This window comes from Pristis pectinata, chromosome 11 (assembly GCF_009764475.1).
Source record: "Pristis pectinata isolate sPriPec2 chromosome 11, sPriPec2.1.pri, whole genome shotgun sequence".
NCBI classification, from domain to species: domain Eukaryota; kingdom Metazoa; phylum Chordata; class Chondrichthyes; order Rhinopristiformes; family Pristidae; genus Pristis; species Pristis pectinata.
The window spans coordinates 6126520-6150013 of record NC_067415.1 but is presented as its reverse complement, the minus strand read 5'-3'; the positions used below and the strand labels follow the sequence as shown (position 1 = coordinate 6150013).

Genomic DNA, 23494 nt, shown 5'->3' with positions numbered 1-23494 from the left:
TAGTGGACAGCCAGCACCTCTTTCCCAGGGCACCAATGCTCAATACAAGAGGGCATGGCTTTAAAGTAAAGTAATGGGTGGGAAGTTCAAGGGAGATAGCAGAGGGAGGTTTTTCACCCAGAGAGTGGTTGGGGCATGGAATGCGCTGCCTGGGGTGGTGGTGGAGGCAGGTACATTGGTCAAATTCAAGAGATTACTAGATAAGTATATGGAGGAATTTAAAATAGAGGGATATGTGGGAGGAAGGGGTTAGATAGTCTTAGGCGAGGTTTAAAGGTCGGCACAACATTGTGGGCCGAAGGGCCTGTATTGGTGCTGTACTGTTCTATGTTCTAACCTGGGTTCGATCCTGACCTCCGGTGCTGTCAGTGTGTAGTTTGCATGTTCTTCCCGTGACCATGTGGGTTGCCCCCCCCCCGGATACTCCAGTTTCCTCCCACATCCCAAAGCTTAACTGGCTACTGTAAATTACCCCTTAGTGTAAGGGGGGGGGGCAAGAGAATCAGGGGACATAAGAGGGAACAAGTTCCAAGGAAATGTTGGGTGGGGGGAATGGGATGGGAATGATCTAGAACAGGCTTCAAATGGGCCGAATGGCCTCCTTCTATGGAATGGGAAATGTGAACCATTAAAACACTGGTAGTTACCATGGCTACATCAGCCTGGAAGATCTGCTTGATGAACTTATTTTTGGAGGAGTGGACCAGTTGGATGATGTCTCCGTGAAGGGTGTCACGATTTTTCTCCAGGAAACCTGTCAAGAGGAACAGAGAAGCAACAGTCCAAGGTTATGGCAAGGCTGACATTTGCAGGCTGTTGATTTTATAGGGACGGTTAGAAAACCTCCTCTGGATTTCACTTCATTCCCTTTGGATATTCGTTAGGGAGCCACGGTAAATCAAGGACATGGCTATGTCGGCCACAGAGCACCTCGTTCCACGATTCCCTTCTTCCAAAACCCAAAGTTCAGGCCTCCATAAACCCCGACAACAAAGCCACAACAATTCAGATGCTATCCTCCTCCCCCAGACCCCAATGGCCTGAACCAACCTTGAAGACACAAGAGACTGCTGATATCTAGAACAAAATAAAATCAAATGGCATGTGCAATTCAGCAGGTCGAGCAGCATCTATGGAGGAGAAGGGATGGTTGATGCATCAGGACTGAGAGTGGAGAGGGGAAATAGCCCATGGATAGAAGTGAGGAGGAAGGGGCTGTGGGTAATCGGTAGATCCAGCTGTGGCGAGTGCGAATTCACCATCTGAGAGGCTCTCTTCAGCTTACTGTCCCAGTACAACATAGGCCATTCAGCCCATCAGGTCTATGCCAGCAGAGCAAACCCATCTATCCCATTCCTGGTCTCCTTATTTCCCTGTACACAAGGGAACAGGAGCAGGAACAGGGCATCAGGCTCTTCGAGTCTGCCTTGCCGTCTGATAACCAGACACACAACCAACTCCCAACCAACATGGACACAAGGGAGACTGCAGAGGCTGGAATCTGGAGCAACACACAAGATGCTGGAGGAACTCAGCGGGTCAGGCAGCATCTGTGGAGGGAAATGGACAGTAGACGCTTTGTGTCGAGACCCTTCATCTGGGCTGAAAAGATAGAGGGGAGGTAGCCAGTATAAAGACGTTGAGGGAAGGGGTGGAGCAAGAGCTGGCAGGTGAGAGGTGGATTAGGACACGTTGCTGGAGTAGTGAGTCTGGGCAAGAGTGTGGTCAAAGAGCAATAGAAACCACACAGCAGTGAAAGAGGGTCTTTTTACACCGGCGATCTCCCCTCTATCCTTCTGTCCAGACGAAGGGTCTCGACCCAAAACGTCAACTGTCCATTTCCCTCCACAGATGCTGCCTGACCCGCCGAGTTCCTCCAGCATCTTGTGCGTCGTTCATGTTCACACGTGTCCAACTCCGCTTTGATGCTTTTGTCACTCACTTCCATCGAGGGATAACTTACAGTTGCCAATTAACCTTCCAGCACGCCTTTGGGATGCAGACATGGTCAGCACGGACCAGTTGGGCCGAAGGGTCCATTTCCAGGCACGGTAGTGCAGCGGTTAGCGTAACGCTTTACAGCGCCAGTGACCCGGGTTCAATTCCGGCTGCTGTCTGTAAGGAGTTTGTACATTCTCCCCGTGACTGCGTGGGTTTCCTCCGGGTGCTCCGGTTTCCTCCCACATTCCAAAGACGTACGGGTTAGGAAGTCGTGGGCGTGCTATGTTGGCGCCGGAAGTGTGGCGACACTTGCGGGCTGCCCCCAGAACACCATGCAAAAAGATGTATTTCACTGTGTGTTTCGATGTACATGTGACTAATAAAAGGTATCTTATAAAAAAGTTCAGGAGCAATATTGGGAAACATTTTCATATGAGGGAGTCGTGGAAGTTTGGACATTTCCACAGATTGATCCTGGTACCAGATCAGGTAGTTCTAAAGCTTCAAGTGAGAGATTTCTGCTGGAAGTATTGATGGATATTCAGCAAGGCCTCAAATCAGCCATGATCCATTTGAATGGCCTTGGGGGGGGGGGGGGGGGTCATAAATATCCTCATCTCTCCTTACAATGTAGGTGGTGGTCATTTGGCCCATCCAGCCTATGCCGGCACTCAGTGCAATCCCATTTCCCTGTAGGCTATACTTCCCAATGTGCTTATCCAGTCCCCTAATGCTCCCTACTATCCACCTACACCAGAAGAAATTCACAGCAGCCAACCAACCTTTGAGATGTGGAGGAAACCAGAGGACCGGAGGAAACACATGCAGTCACAGAAAGAACATGCAGACTCTGCACAGACAGCACCTGCGGTCAGGATTGAACCTGGGTCACTGGAGCCTTGAGGTATCTGCTCTACCAGCTGCTTCATCTACTACACTATTGATTTTTCCCTCAATGTTACAAAATTCACATAATTCCTGAGAAGTGGGGGGTGAACAAGGTTGTGTATACGACACCATGGGTTTGGGATTGAACTACACAGAGCATCTTTCACTCGTTTGGTTCAGGGATTCGCGTTTTCAGCAACCACCATGGGAACATGAACATACATAGAGGGTTGGGAAATCAAGGACTAGAGGTACAGGTTTAGGGTGAGAGGGAAGAGATTTAACAGGAATCAGAGGGGCAAGTTCTTCACCCAGGGGGTGATCTGTATATGGAACGAGCTGCCAAAGGAAGTGGTTGAGGCAGGCACATTAACATTTAAACAGGTACATGGATAGGAAAGGTTTAGAGGGATATGGGCCAAATGAGGGGAAATGGGACCAGCTTACATGGACATCTTGGTCGGCATGGACGAGTTGGGCCAAAGGGCCTGTTTCCAGGCTGCATGACTCTGATTGGTTGGCAATCCCAACAGCTCTACATCTAGATCCTCAGGTAATGTTTTCTTGAAATTCACCCGAGCCCCATTTCCTGCACTCCCTTGAAACTCGCTGGAAAATTAATTAGATCACTGTAACATCTTTTAAAAAGAGCAAATTAAAAGAATGTTGGTGTGTTAATAGGAACAACATTCAATCGATAAGATATCTTTTAGTCATATGTACATCGAAACACACAGTGAAATGCACCTTTTGCGTAGTGTGTTCTGGGGGCAGCCCGCAAGTGTCACCACGCTTCTGGCGCCAACATAGCATGTCCACAACTTCCTAACCCGTAGGTCTTTGGAATGTGGGAGGAAACCTGAGCACCCGGAGGAAACCCACGCAGACACAGGGGGAACGTACAAACTCCTTACAGACAGTGGCCGGAATTGAACCCGGGTCGCTGGCGCTGTAATAGCGTTATGCTAACCGCTACACTACTGTGCCTGCCCATGGAAGATCCACTAGTTCTGTACTACCAAAGCCCTAAGCATGCTGGATTAACAGAGCTTTCCTGTACTAACCCATGGTGGTCACTGCTGCAGTTTTATTATTAACTCACCACACGAGAACAACAGCCCACCTTTTGTCTCGTAGTAGACAATTCCAGCAAAATGGCTGATGCCAAACTGGGTCTCATGGTTGTTTTTCGGAGGGATGTAGAAGGCATTCAGCTTGTGCTGAGAGTTCAGCTTATTCAGCATCGTCGTGTCTGTACCCTGTGAGGAGACATTCTCATCAACAGAAGCTGGCAATGAAATAATCTTGGAGCAACCATCAAATGCGGCTTCATTCCTCAGTAGTTTAAATTTAGGTGACATTAAGGCAACTTTAATAGGAGCTTCTCATGTGCAAATCTCACTCAGGGTTGCGTATACAACTATGCAGAGCAGGAAGAGCCGAGGTAAAGGAAAATCAAAATAAAAAACTGCAGATGCAGGAAATCTGAGATAAAGATCAGAAGATGACCAGCTGGTCAGGCAGCATCTGTGGGAGAAGTAACAATTAATGTTTCAGCTCAAAGTCTCACCGGCAGAGCTGGAAAGACAGAAACAAGTTACTTTTGGTTGCAAAGAAGGATGGATAGGGCAAAAGAGAACTACTTGCAGGGTTATGGGGAATGAGCAGGGGAGAGATCAGACGAGCCGACAGGGATCTGGAGAGTCAGCTCCTGGTACAGCAGCCTCACTAGGACATTAGTAAGCCACCATCCGGTGCACCAACAATTCTGCACCCCCTACCTTGGGGAATTTGCTCTCCTCGTCAATGAGGGAAATGATGTTCATGGGCTTGAGTGCAATCATGTCAAGAGCATCCTGGTTGTCAGTAAATTCGATGTGCTGCCAGTTGATGTTCTCCAGGTTGTACTCCTCCTGCTCCAACTTGAAGACATGGCGGACAAAAAACTGTTGCAGGTTTTCATTGGCAAAGTTTATACAGAGCTGCTCGAAGCTGCAGGGGAGGAGCAGATGACACAATTAGAACAGCTGGGGGAGGAACACAGCACATTTCATTCACCTCGACGTGAAATCATTCTCTTGGAATTGGCGTCGCTGAGATTTCCAGGGATTTATTGCTTCTGGTTATCACTTGTGAAGGTCGTCTTGGCTCTTCATGTGACTGAGCACCTTGCAAGGCCAATGCAGAGAACTACAGTAAAAGTCTGACAATCCTCTATCTGAGTGTGTACAAAATCATGACGGGCATAGATAGGGTGAATGCATATAGTCCTTCCCCCCAGGGTTTGGGAAACCCAGAGCTAGAGGGCATAGGTTTAAGTGAGAGGGGAGAGATTTAAATAGGAATCTGAGGAGCAGCTTTTCCTCCCCACACAGAGGCTGATGGGTATATGGGATGAGCTGCCAGAGGAAGTGGTTGAGGCAGCTATGATAACAACATTTAAAAGGCACTTGGATAGATAAATGGATCAGAAAGGTTTGGAGGGATATGGGTCAAATGCAGGCAAATGGAACTAGCTTAGATGGGCATCTAGGTCAGCATGGACCTGTTGGGCCAAAGGGCCTGTTTTTCTGATCCATATGATTGGTCAGAAATCCCAACAGCTCTGCATGTAGATCCTTGGGTAATGTTTCCTTGAACCTCACCAAAGCCCCATTTTGCATACTCTCTTGAAACTCACTGGAAAGTTTATTATATCACTGTAACATCCTTACTTAAAAAAAAGTGAATTAAAAGTGTTGGTGTATTGATAGGAATGTCATCCAATAGAATGAAAAATCCACTGCACTACCAAAGTACTGAGCTTGCTGGATTAACAGAGCTTTACTGTACCGAGCACTAACCTCATGGTAGTCACTGGAGTTTTATGAAATTACTAATTCACTACACTGACATGGCTGTGAGTTATTGCCCAACCCCCTTAATTGTTCCCAAAGTGGAAGTCAACACATTGGTGAGTCTGAAGTCTCCTAATGGCCACACAGGGCAAGAACCGGTTTCCTGTCCACAAGAACAGAAGCTAAATTAGGCAATTTCTTTGCTGTAATCCCTCAAGTTCATGATCACCGTTACTAAAACTAATTTTGTTTTCAAGTTAGAACATAGAACAAAGAGTCCAGGTTCATTGAATTTAAGTTCCACAGCTGCCAAGGAGAAAGTCAAACTCTTGGTCTCCAGATCAATAGTCTAGGTTTCCGAAGTCTGGTCGCATAAATTAACAGCTCTGTCTCATTGCTCAAACCCCTGACCCATTACCACCCTCCGTCATAACCCTAACCCAAAACTCAATGCCCTCCTTAAAGGACATCCATGAGGATGGTAATGGTCTTTGGGTAGGGTGCTTAATGAGGTAGCTGGTAGGCAGCTTGTCGATAAAGGCCCTGCCACATTGGGTCTACAGCTGACAAGGAGAGAACCTTGACTTTGCTTCCTCTTTTCAAGCTCCTTCCCATCCTGTTCCAAACATCCACATCGATGGAACCAAATTCTGAAAGCCCAGTCCAACTGCTCCTGTGCTGCACATCAAAGGGATGCAACTACAGTACTTCTACTTCCCAATCCCTGGTTCTCCTGAGATCTGTATTCTGGTGTAGCAGAAGCAGCCATTTACCATCAACACTTGTGCTGCTGTTCTTCCCCAACTTTGGCTCAGTGTTACCTACTACTAAGTCACAAGGCTGCGGGTTTAAACTGGGCTGGATACTAGCAAGGTCACATCTCTATGCTGTTGCCTGGATTGGAGAGCATGTCTTCTGAGGATAGGTTGAGGGAGCTAGGGCTTTTCTCTTTGGAGAGGAGGAGGATGAGAGGTGACTTGATAGAGGTGTACAAGATGATGAGGCATAGATCGAGTGGACAGTCAGAGACTCTTTCCCAGGGTGACAATGGCTAACACGAGGGGACATAATTTTAAGGTGATTGGAGGAAGGTATAAGGGGGATGTTAGGGGTAAGGTTTTTGTTTAAAAAAAGCAGAGTGGTGGGTGCATGGAACACACTGCTGGCAGAGGTTGTGGGGTAGATACATTAGGGACATTTAAGAGACTCTTAGATAGGCACATGAACGATAAGAGAAATGGAGGGCTATGTGGGAGGGAAGGGTTAGATAGATCTTAGAGCAGGATAAAATGTTGACACAACATTGTGGCCCGAAGGGCCTGTACTGTGCTGTAGTGTTCTATGTACTCTATGCACATGCTAGGACTGGATCACTCTGATGTATTACTTAAAGGCATGGCAGGGACTTGAAGCAAAGGTGGGAAGTTGTGTTAAAGAACAGTCACAAGTTCCTTGAAAGGCTAAGCAGTTTCTGGGGATAATCTGCTTCCACCTCTTTGTTCTTCCAGTGCTCAGGGCAACAACGTACCTCAGTGACAATACTGGTGACATTTAATACAAGTCATCCCAGGGTAACGAATGGTTTCTTTTTTTTTTAAAAACAGATGTCCATGAGTCGATTTTGTCCGCAAGTTCGAAAATATGAAGAAAAAATTAATGCAGTGGTAACTATACCGCCACAGTATTGTAATGAATGGCATCAAAAGCACACAAGACTGATAAGAACAATTACTAAAACTAGTTCTGCCATTCGTAAGAATGAATGTATGCAAGTATGTTGGACTTCTGAATTTAATAATATTATGGGAGTTGTCTGTATGCAAGGGTGTCCATATACTGGGGTTCTTAACATGGGGGTGGCCTATATGCCCATGTCAATCAACCAGCAAGTTGATGGACATGGGGATATAGGCCATATCCGTGTTAAGAACTCCCAGTTGCCTTGCTTTCCAGAGCAAGGCAGCTGGAATTTTTGCTACAAAGAGAACATCAGAGCAAAAAAGGTGGGAAAGTGTCACTCGGACACCAATTAGATATCCTCCCATTGAATGTTGGAACACTAGGGACCGAATCATCTAGTCCTGTTCCTACTGTTGCCACGTTGCTAAAGGCCAGCTGCCCACTTGCCACTAGCCAAACCATGAACATTTAGCACAGTGCGTTGAAAGGACCAGCTGCCCAAGGTCAGGTTAAGGTACTTGCAAATGTACGGAGCCACGTCTCACCTGTTAGCATGGAAGTTTTCAAAACCAAAGATATCCAGTAAACCGATCGACCGGCGTATGACCTTGGGCTCCCTGGACGGAGGCTTGTAAATTGCGGCATTGATCTTCTCCACTATCCAGACAAAGAGTCGTCCATAGATACCCTTGACAATGGGCATGGGGGGGGGGGGGAGTTGGAGAGAGGTAGAACATGTGTCTAGATCAGATTAAAGAGCTGTGAACTTGCACTCATTCTACTTTGACTCCCCTCCCACTGAAATTTTTACTGTCGCTTCTCTCCCTCCTTCCCCAAATTTTCCTGACAATTCCACAAATAACCACAATAGTCTAGCTATATTGCTGAGAAGCAGACTGATCCCTTCACATCTTGGGATTGGAAGTGCAGCAAGAGTCTGACCCCAGGGCACTCCCCAAGTGTTGGATCTTCACATCTCATTTATACCCACTAAATACTCACTTCCACAGGCACCTCCAAGGGGATCTGCTTCAGTGAAAGCTTAGTGTAAGACAACCGGTAGGTTTGGAAACCAGATCACATGGACACCAGAGTGGCAAGATATGGAGTGTCCCCTCAACAACTCCACTTGGCTTGGTATGGCATCTGCTCTGCCCAAGACCACAAGAAACTGCAGAGTTATAGACACAGCTCAGCACATCACAGAAACCAGCCTCCCCTCCATGGACTCTGTCTTCAGTTCTCACTGCCACAGAAAAGCAGCCAACATGATCAAAGACTCCACCTACCCCGGACATTCTCTCTTCTTCCTCCCCCCCCCCCCCCCCACCGTTGGGCAGAAGATTCAGAAGCCTGAACCATCAGGCTCAAGGACAGCTTCTATCCTGCTGTTATAAGACAATTGAACGATAAGATGGACTCTTGACCTCACAATCTACCTCGTCATGGCCTTGCACCATATTGTCTGCCTGCACAGCACTTCCTCTGTAACTGTAACACTTTATTCTGCATTCTGTTATTGTTTCCCCTTGTACTACCTCAATGCACTGAAGTGATGAAATGATCTGTACGGACGGCATGCAAAACAACGATCTTCACTGTACCTCAGTAAATGTGACAATAATAAACAAATTTACCCATTTGTCTGCAGGAACTAGACAGGAAAATTCCCCAAGATACATTACCCCTCCTGCATATCTGTGGATCTACTAATGAGAAGCATGAAAAAGAAAGTTAGGATAACCACTTCCGAATTATGGTCATTGCGCTTTTGTATTTGGTTGTCTATATGCGAACAATGTCAAGGTGACCTATGTTCAAATGAGAGGACATAGTAGCCCCTTTGATAGGTACCCCATCAACAACCACCCACTTACTCCAACCACTGACACACAGTAGCAGCAGTTTGTACCATCTACAGGATTCACTGCTGCAACTCACCAAGACTCCTTAGACAGTGCCTTCCAAACCACCACCTCTACCACCAGGAAGGACAAGGTCAGTGGGCACAGGGGAACACCGCCATCCAGAAGTTGCCCTCCCAACCACGCACCATCCCCACTTGGAAATATATCGCCGTTCCTTCACTGTCATTGGGTCAAAATTCTGGAACTCCCTCCCCAACAGCACTGTGGGTACACCCACACCTCAAGGACTGCAGTGGTTCAAGGCAGCTCATCACCACCTTCTCAAGGGCAGCTAGGGATGGGCAATTAAACACTGGCTCAGCCTGCAAAGCCCACATCCCTTGAATATATAAAAATAATAGCCGACTCCTGTTTCCACTTCCTCAAACAACTCGGGAATGCAATGAACGTGGTCTGACCAAGCAACGCTCCTTTCTTATTCTGTTCACCGTTGCCCCACACGTGAATGGGGATGGTGAGAGCTCCAAGCAGGACACTTGCCTGCGCACTACAAAACCATGAGTTGCAAGGACTTGAGAAAACCAGCAATCTAGTCTGCATAGTGTGTCAGGATTATGGACAAGGGGCAAGATCAATTGGATAGTTCTTTCGAAAGGCAAGAATGCCTGAATCGCTGCCATCGGATTTAAGGATCAGTGCATTCTTTCAATAATGCAACCAACATCTTTGACCTGAAGGTGGCAGTGTTTAGTGGCAAGGTAGATTATCTTTGGTATTGGTATATTATTGTCACATGTATTGAGATACAGTGAAAAACTGTTTTGCATGCCGATGAATGGGTGGGACGTGGCTTTGATCATGTTGGTCGCTTTACTGAAGTAGCTGGTAGTATAGACAACAGCATCTGCCATAAGGTTCTCGAACCGACCTGGGAAACCCTCACACTAGCACAGTAGAAATGTGGAGGTTGTCTAGGGACCACTTCCATGGGGTTTTGGGGAGGTTTGTCCTACTGAGACAGGGAAAGGATGGTAGGTTGAAGGAACCATGGTTAACAAGAGCAGTTTAGTCAAGAGGAAGAAGGAAGCATACTTAAGGTTTAGGAAGCAAAAAAAAAATCAGACAGGGCTGGAGTTATAAGGTAGTCAGGAAGGAGCTTAAGAAGGGACCTAGGAGAGCTTGAAGGAAGCATGAGAAGGCCTTAGAGAGTAGGATTAAGGAAAACCCCAAAGCATTTTACACGTACGTGAGGAATAGGAGGATGACTAGGACGAGGGTAGGATTGCTCAGGGATAAAGGAGGAAAATGTGCCTGGAGGCAGAGGAGATAAGGGGAGGTCTTAAATGAATACTTTACTTCAGTGTTCACCAGCGAGAGGGACTTAAGACGAATGTGAGGTCAGTGTAGAACAGGCAAATGTGATGGAGCAGGTCGAGATCAAGAAAGAGGTAGTGTTGGAACTTCCGAAAAACGAGGACAGACAAGACCCCGGGGCCGGACAGGATATACCCCAGGTTACTTTGGGAAGTGAGGGAAGAGATTGCTGGGGCATTGACAATGATCTTTACGTCCTCCCTGGCTGCAGGAGTGGTACCAGAGGATTGAAGGATGACAAATTTTGTTCCATTGTTCGAAGAAGGTAAAAGGGATAATCTTGGGGATTATAGACCAGTGAGTCTTATGTCAGTGGTGGGCAAACTACTGGAGAGGATTCTTAGGGACAGGATTTATGAGCATTTGAGAAAGCAGAGTCTTATTAGGGATAGTCAGCATGGCTTCGTGAGGGGCAGGTCGTGCGTCATGAACCTCACTGAGTTTTTCAAGGAGGTGACAAAACAAATCGATGAAGGTAGAGAGGTGGATGTGGTGTGTATGGACTTTAGTGAGGCATTTGACAAGGTTCCCCATGGTAGGCTTATCCAGAAAGTCATGAGGCATGGGATCCATGGTAGGTTGGCTGTGTGAATTCGGAAGTGGCTTGCTCACAGAAGGCAGAGGGCGGTAGTAGTCCCAAAGTATTCCGCCTGGAGGTTGGTGACTAGTGGTGTTCTGCACGGATCTGTTCTGGGACCCCTGGTCCTTGTGATTTTTATAAAATGGCTTGGATGAGGAAGTGGAAGGGTGGGTTAGTAAGTTTGCAGATGACATGAAGATTGGTGGTGTTGTGGATAGTGTAGAATTTTGTCGTAGGTTACTACGGGATATAGACAGGATGCGGAGCTTGGTGGAGAAGTGGCAGATGGAGTTCAATCCGGATAAGTGCGAAGTGATACACTTTGGGAGATTGAATTTGAAGGCAGAATATGAGGTTAATAGCAGGATCCTTAGCAGTGTGGAGGAACAGAGAGATCTTGAGGTCCACATCCATAGACGTGGGGTCCTTCAAGATTGCCGTGCAGGTTGATAGGGTGGTTAAGAAGGCGTCTGGTGTGCTGGCCTTCATTAGCCAGGGGATTGAGTTCAAGAACTGTGAGGCAATGTTGCAGCTCTATAAAATTCTGCTTAGACCACACATGGAGTATTGTATTCAGTTCCGGTTACCTCATTATAGGAAGGATGTGGAAGCTTTAGAGAGGGTGCAGAGGAGATTTACCAGGATGCTGCCTGAATTAGAGAACATGTCTTATGAGGAAAGGTTGAAAAAGCTATGGCTTTTTTCTTTGGAGTGACACAGGATGAGAGGCAGCTTGATAGGGTACAAGATGATGAGAGGCATAGACAGAGTGGACAGCCAGCACCTTTTCCCCAGAGCTGCAATGGCCAATACCAGAGGACATCAGTTTAAAGGCGAGTGGAGGAAAGTTTAGGGGAGATGCGAGAGGTAGGTCTTTTACACAGAGAGTAGTGGGTGCCTGGAACGCACTGCCATGAGTGGGGGGTAGAGGCTGATACAGTAAGGACATTTAAGAGACTCTTAGATAGGCACATAGATGTATGAAAAATGGAGGGTTATGGGCTCTGTAGGAGGAAAGGGTTAGATTGATCGTGGAGTAGGTTTATACAGGTCAGCACAATATTGTGGGCCGAATGGCCCATACTGTTCTACATTCTAAATACTGCCTCGGAATACATCTCCCTCAACTTGCACTAATATAGCCATGTTATTTTTGTTTACCGTGTCATGCAAGTAATGTACAATTTGTTCATTTGAATTTGTGTAATTTATGTTCATGTTTGTAATGTAAAGTGCTGTAAAAAGCTATTTTTAAAAAAATGGCATTTATACGCTGAGTTTGTATGCCCATGACAATGAACTTGAAATTAAGTAAACAAAGTCTCTTACAATTAAAAAAAATGTTAATACAGGCACACAGGGACTTAGTGCCTGCAACAACAAAAAGTGAATTTATACGTTGTCATTCCATGAAGTTAGCTCTTAAATCATTTTAATATGGGCTCAATACTTTGATCCCTTGGTTGGTGTGTGTGGGACCATCATTGGGTGGTGTGGAGATCTGCTTCCCATTGGCTTTAAGTTCTTTGATCACATCACAAGTGTGATGATTTCACTCCAAAAACCTGGGGTTCTGAGCATCCATCTGGAAATCTGGTCTTTGATAGAGATTGTTAATCAAAACCCACTGCTTTTGACTGTCAAGGCACAGAATTAGCCATTCAGCCCATCTGGTTTATGCATGCTCTTGGCAGAATAATCCCATCGGTCCCATTCCCTTGCCCTTTTCCCTGCAGCCCTGAAAGTGATTTGCTCACCTCCCTTCCCAATTCTGTTCAAGGTAAAGATGTGCTGTGTCCCTAGCACTCCTTCAGGAAGGGAGCTCCAGATTATAATTACTCCAAAAAGAAACCAAAAGAGGTTGAGCAGGTTAGAACTTTTCCCATTGGAGTGCAGGAGACTGAGGGGTGATCTTATAGAGGTGTATAAAATCATGAGGGGCATAGACAGGGCCAAGGCAGAGTCTTTTTCCCAGGTTGTGGAATCAAGAACTAGAGTGCGTAGGTTTAAGGTGAGGGGAGAGATTTAATAGGAACCCGAGGGGCAATTTTTTCCACGCAGAGGTGGTCAGTATATGGAACGAGCTGCCAGAGGAAGCGGTTGAGGCAGGTACATTGACAACATTTAAAAGACACTTGGACAGGTACACAGATAGGAAAAGTTTGGGAGGGATATGGGCCAAATACGGGCAAATGGGACGAGCTTAGATGGGAATCTTGGTCGTCATGGACCAGTTGGGCCGAAGGGCCTGTTTGTTTTGAGAGTGGTATGACTAAAAGCAAACTTGTTGCAGATGCTGGAAATCTGACACTGAAATGCTGAAAATACTCAGGTCAGCCAACTTCTGCGGAGAGGGACATCTCTCTCGCATTTTTTGTCTAGAAATTTGACTCAGTGTCCCTGGTCCACCAACCATCCACTATGGGTCATAGAGAGAATCTATTTGCATATCTAAACCAATCAGGGTCTTCTTCTCCTCCAAATCTCATACGTAGAACAGTACAGCACTGGACAGGCCATTTGGCCCATGATGTTGTGCCAACCTTGATGCCAATTTATACTAAATGTCCTCCTGTGTATCATCCACATCCCTCCATTCCCCTCATATTCATGTGTCTATCTAAAAGCCTCTTAAACTCCACCGAACTGCCTGCTTCCATGACTACCCCTGGTAACCCATTCCAGGCACCCGCCACTCTCTGCATAAAAAAAACTTGCCCCTCACGTCGCCTTTAAACTTCCGCTCTCTTTTAAAAACATGTATTTGACATTTCTACCCTAGGGAAAAGATTCCGACAGTCAGCCCTATCTATGCCTGTCACAATTTTAAAAACTTCTATCAGGTCTCCCCTCAGCCTCCAACACTCCAGGGAGAAAAACTCAAGTTTGTCCAACCTTTCTTTATAGCTCATACTCTCTAATCCAGGCAGCAACCTGGTAAACCTCCTCTGCACCCTCTACACAGTCTCCATATCCTTCCTACAATGGGGCGACCAGAACTGCACACAATACTCCGAGTGTGGTCTGACTAAAGTTCTATAATCGCTGCATTATGACTTGCCTATTCTTACACTCAACATCCCTACCAATGAAGGCCAACTTCTCTCAACCTCCTTTCCCCACCCACCACCCCCCACCCCCAGACCTCTCCCCCTAGGAGAACAATCCTAGCTTCTCCAATCCAACCTTGTAACCAAAGCCTCTGATCAATAGAATCATTCCACTCAATCCCTCCTGGACTCTCCCCAGGACCATCACTTTCTTCTTTAAGTGGGGACCAGAACTGGACCCAATATTTCAGTTGTGATCTAACCATCAACTTCAAACGAGACCAATTCTAGATGCAAACTATAACACACATGCATTCCTATTTGGGCATGTAGTTAGTGTGGCCAGGGATGAATTCGTACATAGACACAAGAGACTGCAGATGCTGGAATCTGGAGCGACAAGCAATCTGCTGAAGATGTACAGATATTGGCCATTTCTCCCCTCCACTCTCAGTCCTGATGCAGGCTTTCGACACAAAATGTTGATGATTCCTTTCCCCTCCCACAGATGCTCTCGACCCACTGAGTTCCTCCAGCAGTATGTTTGTTGCTCCGTGAACTTCCATTCAATTTCCCACCAACCTTTTGCATGACTTCGCCCAGCCAGCAAGTCCCAGGAAGCTTTAGTAACTCATTCTCTTCCCCAGATTAAACAGCACCTCCAATTCCAAGCCACGTGTTATTTTTTTCCCCCAAGACAAGGCTTTGCAATGATTTTTCACAGCACAAATCCCTCACCTTCACGAAAGCATCGCGGACGTCGAGAGCTTGGTCCACGTTCAGGGGAGTGGAGACAGTCTCGCCTCTTGTTATAATGGTGCGGCTGGTGAGGCAGTTCTGGAAGTCTAAACAATCGACCTGAAGGAACAATAAAATCGTCCAAGATTAAAGTACGGCTTTATTGGAGCCTGGGTCCGTTGTTTTATATCAAACTGCTGCATTGTAATAAATAAGAAACAAATTGCTTGAAGAAATGAACTGGCAAACCATTTAAGTGGGACAGGAGGAATGGCAAAGGATAATTCCTAAAGCATCTCCAGCCATTGCACTCAGAAGTACTCTAGAGCTCTGATAATCCAATATCCAAATGTGCAGAAGTTCCAATGGCTTGGCATCTGGCTCATTGAATTTTGTTTCCTGCACTCCCTTTAAACTCACCTAGGCCTCATTTCTCCATGCACTCTTTAAATTCACCAGGTTCATAGAGACAGAGCACAGAAGCAGGCCCTTCAGCCCAACTGGTCCATGCTAAGCAAGATTCCCATCTAAACCAGTCCAGTTTGCTTGCGTTTGGCCCATATCCCTCTAAACCTTTCCCATCCACGAACCTGTCCAAATGTCTTTTAAATGTTGTTGAGGTACCTGCCTCAACCACTTCCTCTGGCAGCTCATTCCACATACAGACCACCCTCTGTGTGAAAAAGTTGCCCCTCAGGTTCCCATTAAATCTCTCCCCTCTCACCTTAAATCTATGCCCTCTAGTCCTTGATTCCCCAAACCCTGGGAAAAAGACTGAGTGCATTCACCCTGTCTATGCCCCTCATGATTTTACCAAAACATTTGTTACCCTGTACAACATCTGTTACCCTGTACAACATCTATACTAAAAGTGAATTGAAAGTGTGTTGGAGTATTAATAGAAGTTCACCTCCAATTGTCTGGAAAATCTGCTAATCCAGCACCCCAATAATGCTGGAGTATTGGAGTTTTACTCCAATTTGGGAGAGACCAAGTGTAACTCTCTGCAGTTACTTCCACAAACTCTGACAGCACATTCTAAGCTGACAACCTGTACAACCAAGGAATACAAAGGCAGCAGGCACTGGGGAGTACCATCACAATGCAGGTTCCCCTCCAAGTCACACACCCTCCAGGCTTGGAAATAAATTGCCATCTCTTCATGGCCATTAGGTCTAAATCCTGGAAGTCCCTGCCAACCACATTGTGGTAGCCCCTTCACCAAAAGACATGGACAGCTGCTCAGGAAGGCAACTCATCAACAGCAATAAATGCTGAACCCACATCCTCAGAAGCAAAAATCAGAAGATTGTACATTGAAATCTCAGTCCAGAGTATATAAACTGGATTGGTTCAAATGGTCATCTAAAGACAGCACAAATGAGACTGGTGCACTCCTCTGGCACCGCACCAAGTTCTCAGATACACAGAGAACCTGTGGTCACCAAAAGTAGCAGAATGAGCTGTATGCTTCTTGCTCTCCAGCATCTGTAAACCAGAGCATTGGGTGGATCATGCAGAGCATAATGTGCCATTGTTTTTCCTCCAAGGATGATTCAAAATTCATGATGAATGGTGGAGCTGCCACCAAGGGCCAGATTAGCCTACTCCTGCACCCATTTCCCCCAATTTCTCATATTAAGATGCTTAAGTGGGAAATTGATTCTTGAAGTGGTGCAGAAAAAATTGCTAGCGCTAATTAATTCCAACAGATAGAGCTGACGTTGACATTGCCACAAAGCAGAGAAAGCACACCAGTGCCTCTACTTCCTCAGAAGGCTAAGGAAATTCGGCTCGTCTCCAATGACCCTCAATTTTTACAGATGTACCATAGCAAGCATCCTATTCAGATGCATCACAGCTTGGTACGGCAACTGTTTCTGACCCAAACCACAAGAAATTATAGAGTTGTGAACTCAGCTCAGTCCATCACGCAAACCAGCCTCCCCTCCATTGACTCTGTCTACACTTCTTGCTGCCTCAGGAAAGTAGCCAACATGATCTAGGACCCCTTCTACCCCAGTCATTCTCTCTTCTCCCCACTTCTATTGGGTAGAAGATACAAAAGCTTGAGAACACATACCACCAGGCTCAGGGACAGCTTCTATCCCAATGTTTCTTGAACATCAGATTCTTGAACAGACCTCTTGTAAGATAAAGTGGAATTCTTGATCTCTCAATCTACCTCGTCGTATGTCCCTGGCACCCTTATTTGTCTACCTGCACTTTCTCTGTAACTCGAACAGTTTTTGAATTCTGTTATTGTTTCCCTTTTGTATTACCTCGATGTACTTATGTACGGAATGATCTGTCTGGATGGCACGCAAACAAAAGCTTTTCACTGTATCATGGTACATGTGACAATAATAATTACAACAGAAACTTCTCTTGCATACTAAACTTAATACATGTTGTTAGCTAGGCAGCTTTAATGAGAACACACACACACAGAGTGGATATTCACCTCAAGGAGAGCTGCAGCTGTCAACAGTTGGGCGGAGTAGACCACCTCACACGAATCCAAGTTGTCGTACATTCGAGCTGAAGGATAATCAAAAGCAAAAATCATTTCAATTGCAATCAAACAACTAAATTCCTTTGCTTGTTGTACAGAGGACACAATACTGGGAGCATTTATATCCCAAGTGGGCCAGGATTGTGCTTCCCTTCTGCAGGTGTCCTGGAAAGAGGACACCGGCCAACAGCTTTCCATAGATCTCGGTCAGTCACAGATGCCCAGAGATCCATGCCCTTTTTATCCCTGGTGCTGAAATTGCCAAGGATTACATCTGGAACGTCATGTGTATCAAAATGGTTTTGGGGTCCAAGATGTCCCGTCACAAATATTTTGGGAAAATGGAGGTCAAAGCTCCAGGAGGCCAACCCTGCCATTCAAAATCATGGCCAATCCTGTGCCTCAGTCACTTTCCTTCGGATACGCACCTCTTGAGACCCAATCCAAAATTCCTTAAGGCAAAGAAATAAGAAATGGGAATTGGCCATATGGCTCATCCAGGCTACTTCATCAGTCAGTAAGGCCATAGGTCATCTTGTAGAGACACAAGAGACTGCAGATGCCGGAACCCGGTGCAATAAACAATCTGCTGGGAAAACTCAGTGGGTCAAGCAGCATCTGTGGGAAGAAAGGAATTATCCATGTTTGAGTCCAGATGCAGGGTTTTGACCAGGAACGCTGACAATTCCTTTCCTCCCAAAAGATGCTACTCGACCAGCTGAGTCCCTCCAGCAGATTGTTTATGTCTGACCTGACCTTGGCCGCCAGCTTCACTTCCCTGCCAATCCCCCAGAACCCTGGAATATAAACCACATCTATGTTAATCCTCAAAGGATTGAATGGTTCAGTTCCACAAGAATTCCAAAGTCACAGCTTTCAGAGAGAAATAAAAATCTCCTTATCCCTTAAACAGGTGACCCTTTATTCCAAAACCATGCCCTCTAATTCCCAATTCCCCCTCAGAATCTTACAGGTTTCAATATCATCTCTCATTTATCTAACCTCTACCAAGTATAGGCCCAACCTTTCCTCTTTAGGTCGATCTCTAAGTTGAACAGGCTGCCCGGTGAATCTTAGAACAGGTAACAGTACAGCACAGGAACAGGCCCTTCGGCCCACCATGTGCTGACCATGATTCCAATCTAATTAATCCCAAGTGCTTGCACATGGTTCCAAATCCCTCCATTCCCTGCCCATTCAGTGCCTGTCTTAAAATGCCCTCTTAAGTGATGCTATCTCATCTGCTTCTACCTGCCTACCTGACAGCACATTCCAGGCACCTACTACTTAAAAAAAATATTAAACTTGCCCTTGTAAATTTCCTTTAAACCTCCACCCCCCCTTTTTAAATCTATGCCTTCTATCTGACATTTCTACCTTGGGGGAAAATAGATTCTGACTACCTACCCCCATCTTTGCCCCTATATACTATACATACTGCTACCAGGTTCCCCCTCAGCCTCCAACGCTCCAGAGAAAACGATCCAAGTCTGTCCAACCTCTCCTTACAGTTTGTACTCTCTAATCCAGGCAGCATCCTGGTGAACCTCTTCAGCACCCTCTCCAAGGCCTTCCCACATCCTTCCTGTAATACAGCAACCAGAACCGCACACAACACTCCAATTGTGGCCTGACCAAAGCCTGCAACACGACTTCCTGACCTAACACCCCGACTGATGAAGGCAAGTGTGCCGTACGGACTCTACCACCCCATCCACTCGTGTTGCCACTTGCAGGGTTATGGACTTGCACCACAAGATCCCCCTGTACAAAATGTTCCTAAGGGTCCTGCCATTAGATAAGATCTTTTTATTAGTCACATGCTACATCAAAACACACAGTGAAATGCATCGTTTGCGTAGAGTGTTCTGGGGGCAGCCCTCAAGTGTCGCCGTGCTTCCGGCGCCAACATAGCATTCCCACAACTTCCTAACCCGTACGTCTTTGGAATGTGGGAGGAAACCAGAGCACCCAGAGGAAACATTAACTGTACACCGTCCCCTTACGTTTGACCTCCCAAAGTGCAACACCTCCACTTGTCCGGATTGAAATCCATCTGCCATTTCTGCTGCCCACATTTCCAACTGAACCACCTCCAGCGCATTCATATAACAGGTGCTGGAAGGCTACTACTTCCAAGCAAAAAGATTTTTCCTCCTCTCAGTGCCAAGTGACAATACCCCTTTTATGGACTACTGTACTATTCCTAGGCATCTAGGAAGCAACCTCTCAACCGTTCTCCGAACCTATTTGTAAAGTCATTCACCACAGAAACAGGGCCATTCGGCCCACAACCTCCATACCAACCAGCAGGCACTATCCACATTAATCCCATCTCCCAGCACTTGGTCCATAGCCTTCTATGACTGGGTGATTCAAACAGCTGTGTCCAAGATCACCTCCGCGTCCATTCCTAGCTCGTTCTAACACAAGGTAGGTTTATCTGAAGACTTACGTTCGTAGGCCAGGTTGCCCATGTGTAGGATGGCAGCCATCAGTTTGCTGATCTCCCAGTTCTCAGTGTCAGTGAACATGAGGACCTTCATGGCGGAGCGAATATTGGGAGTACTCCTTGTTGTCATCTCGGCCGTCACAGAAGGTGCATTTTCCCTAGAACAAACCACCTCAGATGTCACATCAGCTACGTGGGAAATGGAGTGGTGAGGGAGTCCAGGTTAATAAGCACAAGTGCATCAAATCAGGTCTGTATAAAACCTGGACCCATACATCGGTTGGACCTGAGCATTGACAAGGTAGTAATGGGTTAAGAACCAGCTGGATAGATGCAGAGATGGATATGGTATTGTACTCTTATCTAGAACCCTGAATTCAAATCCCACCACAGCATCTGGGGGGGGGGGGGGGGGTGGAGGCGAGTTAAAATTCTAATCATAACATCAAAGGGGATGTAAGTGACCACAAAACTTCTGGATTGCAGCAAAAATCCATCTTGTGTCCTTGTAGGAAAATATGCCATCCTTACCCAATCCCAAATTTGGATCCAAGAATCCCAAATTTCCCAAATAGTGATAACAAACACTGATATTTTCATTACCTTTACTACTGCAAATCTCAAACCCCTACATTTGCTAGATCTCACTGGCTTTTCATAGAGGAATATAATTGAATCGAAAAGCTGCTTAGTAGATGCGTTGAACTGAAAGCACACATCAATTTTTGTACAGACCTGCTGGATTCAAGGTGATCAAAATGTAGCTTTCAAGAAAACTGCTAAGATTACCAGCATGGAAATGGAGTACTACAGCTCAGGGGCATTTGTGATGGACAATAAATGTGCCTTTACTGTGACATTCATGACCTGCAGAAGAATATGTCTTGCGTGAATGATCCGACCAGTGACTGAACAGGTCACATAGTCCAAGCTGAACACAATGCTGTAATGAGGCACCACTTCACTCTGAGGTTTACATTCCAAAGACGTATGGTTAGGAAGTTGTGGGTGTGCTATGTTGACACCGGAAGCGTGGCGACACTCGCGGGCTGCCCCCAGAACACTCTGCACAAAGATGCATTTCACTGTGCGCTTCGATGTACAGTGACTAATAAAGATATCTTATCTTAGGTGGTATCACTAGAAGTTTCAACTTCAAGTTTATTGTCATGGGCACATATACCCAGGGTATAAATGCCATGAAAATTAGCTTTTCATAACAGCGGCACAGTACATTCTCAACACAAGTTAACAAACGACAAGATTTCTTTATTAGTCACATGTACATCGAAACACACAGTGAAATGCACCTTTTGCATAGAGTGTTCTGGGTGCAGTCCGCAAGTGTCGCCACGCTTCCGGCGCCAATATAGCATGTCCACAACTTCCTAACCCGTACGTCTTTGGAACGTGGGAGGAAACCGGAGAACCCAGAGGAAACCCACACAGACACGGGGAGAACGCACAAACTCCTTACAGACAACGGCCGGAATTGAACCCGGGTTGCTGGCGCTGTAATAGTGTTACGATAACCGTTAGGTTACTGTGCCTGCCTTACATAACTTACAAGACAAAATTATATAACAACATTATCACTGAGGGGGCTAATCCAAGGTAGAGTTAGGATGAGAAAAAAAAAGCATTAAGAGAAAAGAACAAGACGTTAAATTCCTCAAATCATCTGCTCTCTCACATGATGTACACGATCCGTTTGAGAATTCCAGTGATCTCACTGCTGAGACCTTTCCTTTCGCCATTACTACCAGCTGTCAGTTCAAACAGCTTCCCAACACCACCCCCAAAGCTATTAAACTGACTGAGAAGTCAAAAGAATTAAAAAGCAAAAACTGTAGATGCTGGAAATCCAAAACAACAACAAAATGCTGGAGCTACCTCAGCAGGCATCTGTGGTGAGAGAAGCAGGGTTCTGATGAACTTCTGGTGGTCAACTTGAAAGTTAAGTTTCTCTCTTCACCAGTGCTGCCTGGCCTGCTGAGAATTTGTTTTTATTTTACACTTAAAAAATGCTCTGACAGGAAAACCCTCAATCCAGGTGTCAGGTTTTCCATTCCCATAATACTCCACCATACTTACTTCACTTGTCTAATGCCAAACCACTGGGATTTCCAAACAATGGGAGAACAGATTATTGGGGTTTTTTGCAGAAGTACAAGTTCAGGAACAGCTACTTTCCTACAACCGCTAGGTTCTTGAACCGACCTAACCCTACCTCAGCAACTGAACACTACAGACCACCTCTTGCGCTACCATGGACTTGTCTCTGATTGTGGTTTCTTTTTGTGAAAAAGAAGATATTTATCCAGTCTCCCCCCCCCCCCCCCCAAATCTTGTATAATTTATGTACAACTTGTGTTCTGTGTGTTGTCTGTACATACGTGCTTGTGATGCTACAAGTTTTTCATTGTACCTGTACCTCACTGTACTTACGCACATGACAATAGACTTGACTACACTTTTAAACATTACGTAGAGCTTCAAAGAAGATTAGAAAATGGACACAAGATTTAAAAAGGTAATGAGATACAATAGATAAAATTTATTTTTTTTCCCTATTCTTGAATCTTGAAATAATCAGAATGAAATAGAATACACAGCCATATAATTAGTTCACCATCCAACCGTACCAACCACCCACCCCCGCCCCCCCCCACCAAAGCCCTAATGGCTTGTTAACAAATTACAGCTTAATTATGGCAATCAGCAAATGATATAAAGAGAGCTCCCCTGGAGATGAACTACATCAGAGTAACTTCAAGATTTCTGCATTATGAAAATCCCAAACTTCCTGTTATTTGCCTGACTAACAAATGGCAAACATTTTTCCCCCCCCCATTGACATTACTGGTTCCCAAACCCCTGCATCTGCTGGAGCTCACTGACTTTTTGATAGAGGAACATATCCAATCACTAACAGCACAAGCTGCTTAGTAGATGTGTTGAACTTAAAGCACACACCAATTTTTTGTACAGACCTGCCGGATTAAAAGAGCAGAGAAAAAAAAAACACTTTCAAGTCAATAGGATTAACAGTATTTGCTGCTCATTGTAACAAGCAACTGGGAAACCGCATCTCAGGCAGCTTGGAGCCTTGGGCTTCTTATAGCCAGCCATCAAGAAGGATTTACCACCTTCAGTCTCTGGACAAGGAAGTCCCCAATTTGTGTCACGTCTTCAGGACAAGGATTGGGCAGGAACACAATGGCACCAGGGGATTTAATTTCAACTGACTGATGGCAGAATGAAAAATTACTTTTGTTGCTCAGACAACGCAAAGTGAGTGGTCACTTCTCCCCGCTTGCGGAAGGAAGGCAAGATCCCAGCATTAACCCATCCCATCCATTGATCAGCCATCCAATAAAAAAATACAGAGCTGAATTGCGTGATGCATTTTCGTTCCATGCATTAATGCATCCAATAGCAGAACAACATTGCACCAAATTTATTATACTTATGGAAGGTTCGTAAGACCATAAGATATAGGAGCAGAATTAGGCCATTCGGGCCATCGAGTCTGCTCTGCCATTCAATCATGGCTGATTTTATTTTTCCT

General features: G+C 45.7%; 1 protein-coding gene across 1 annotated transcript in view; it reads right to left on the bottom strand.

The window, feature by feature from the left end:
- LOC127575730 (unconventional myosin-VIIa-like) overlaps positions 1 to 23494 on the bottom strand; it is a 111646-nt gene that overhangs the window by 12463 nt on the left and 75689 nt on the right. The window contains 8 exon segments of the mRNA XM_052025727.1: positions 648 to 754; positions 3953 to 4088; positions 4611 to 4821; positions 7892 to 8034; positions 14957 to 15076; positions 17421 to 17497; positions 19927 to 20032; positions 20034 to 20081. Coding sequence (XP_051881687.1) covers positions 648 to 754; positions 3953 to 4088; positions 4611 to 4821; positions 7892 to 8034; positions 14957 to 15076; positions 17421 to 17497; positions 19927 to 20032; positions 20034 to 20081 — 948 coding nt within the window.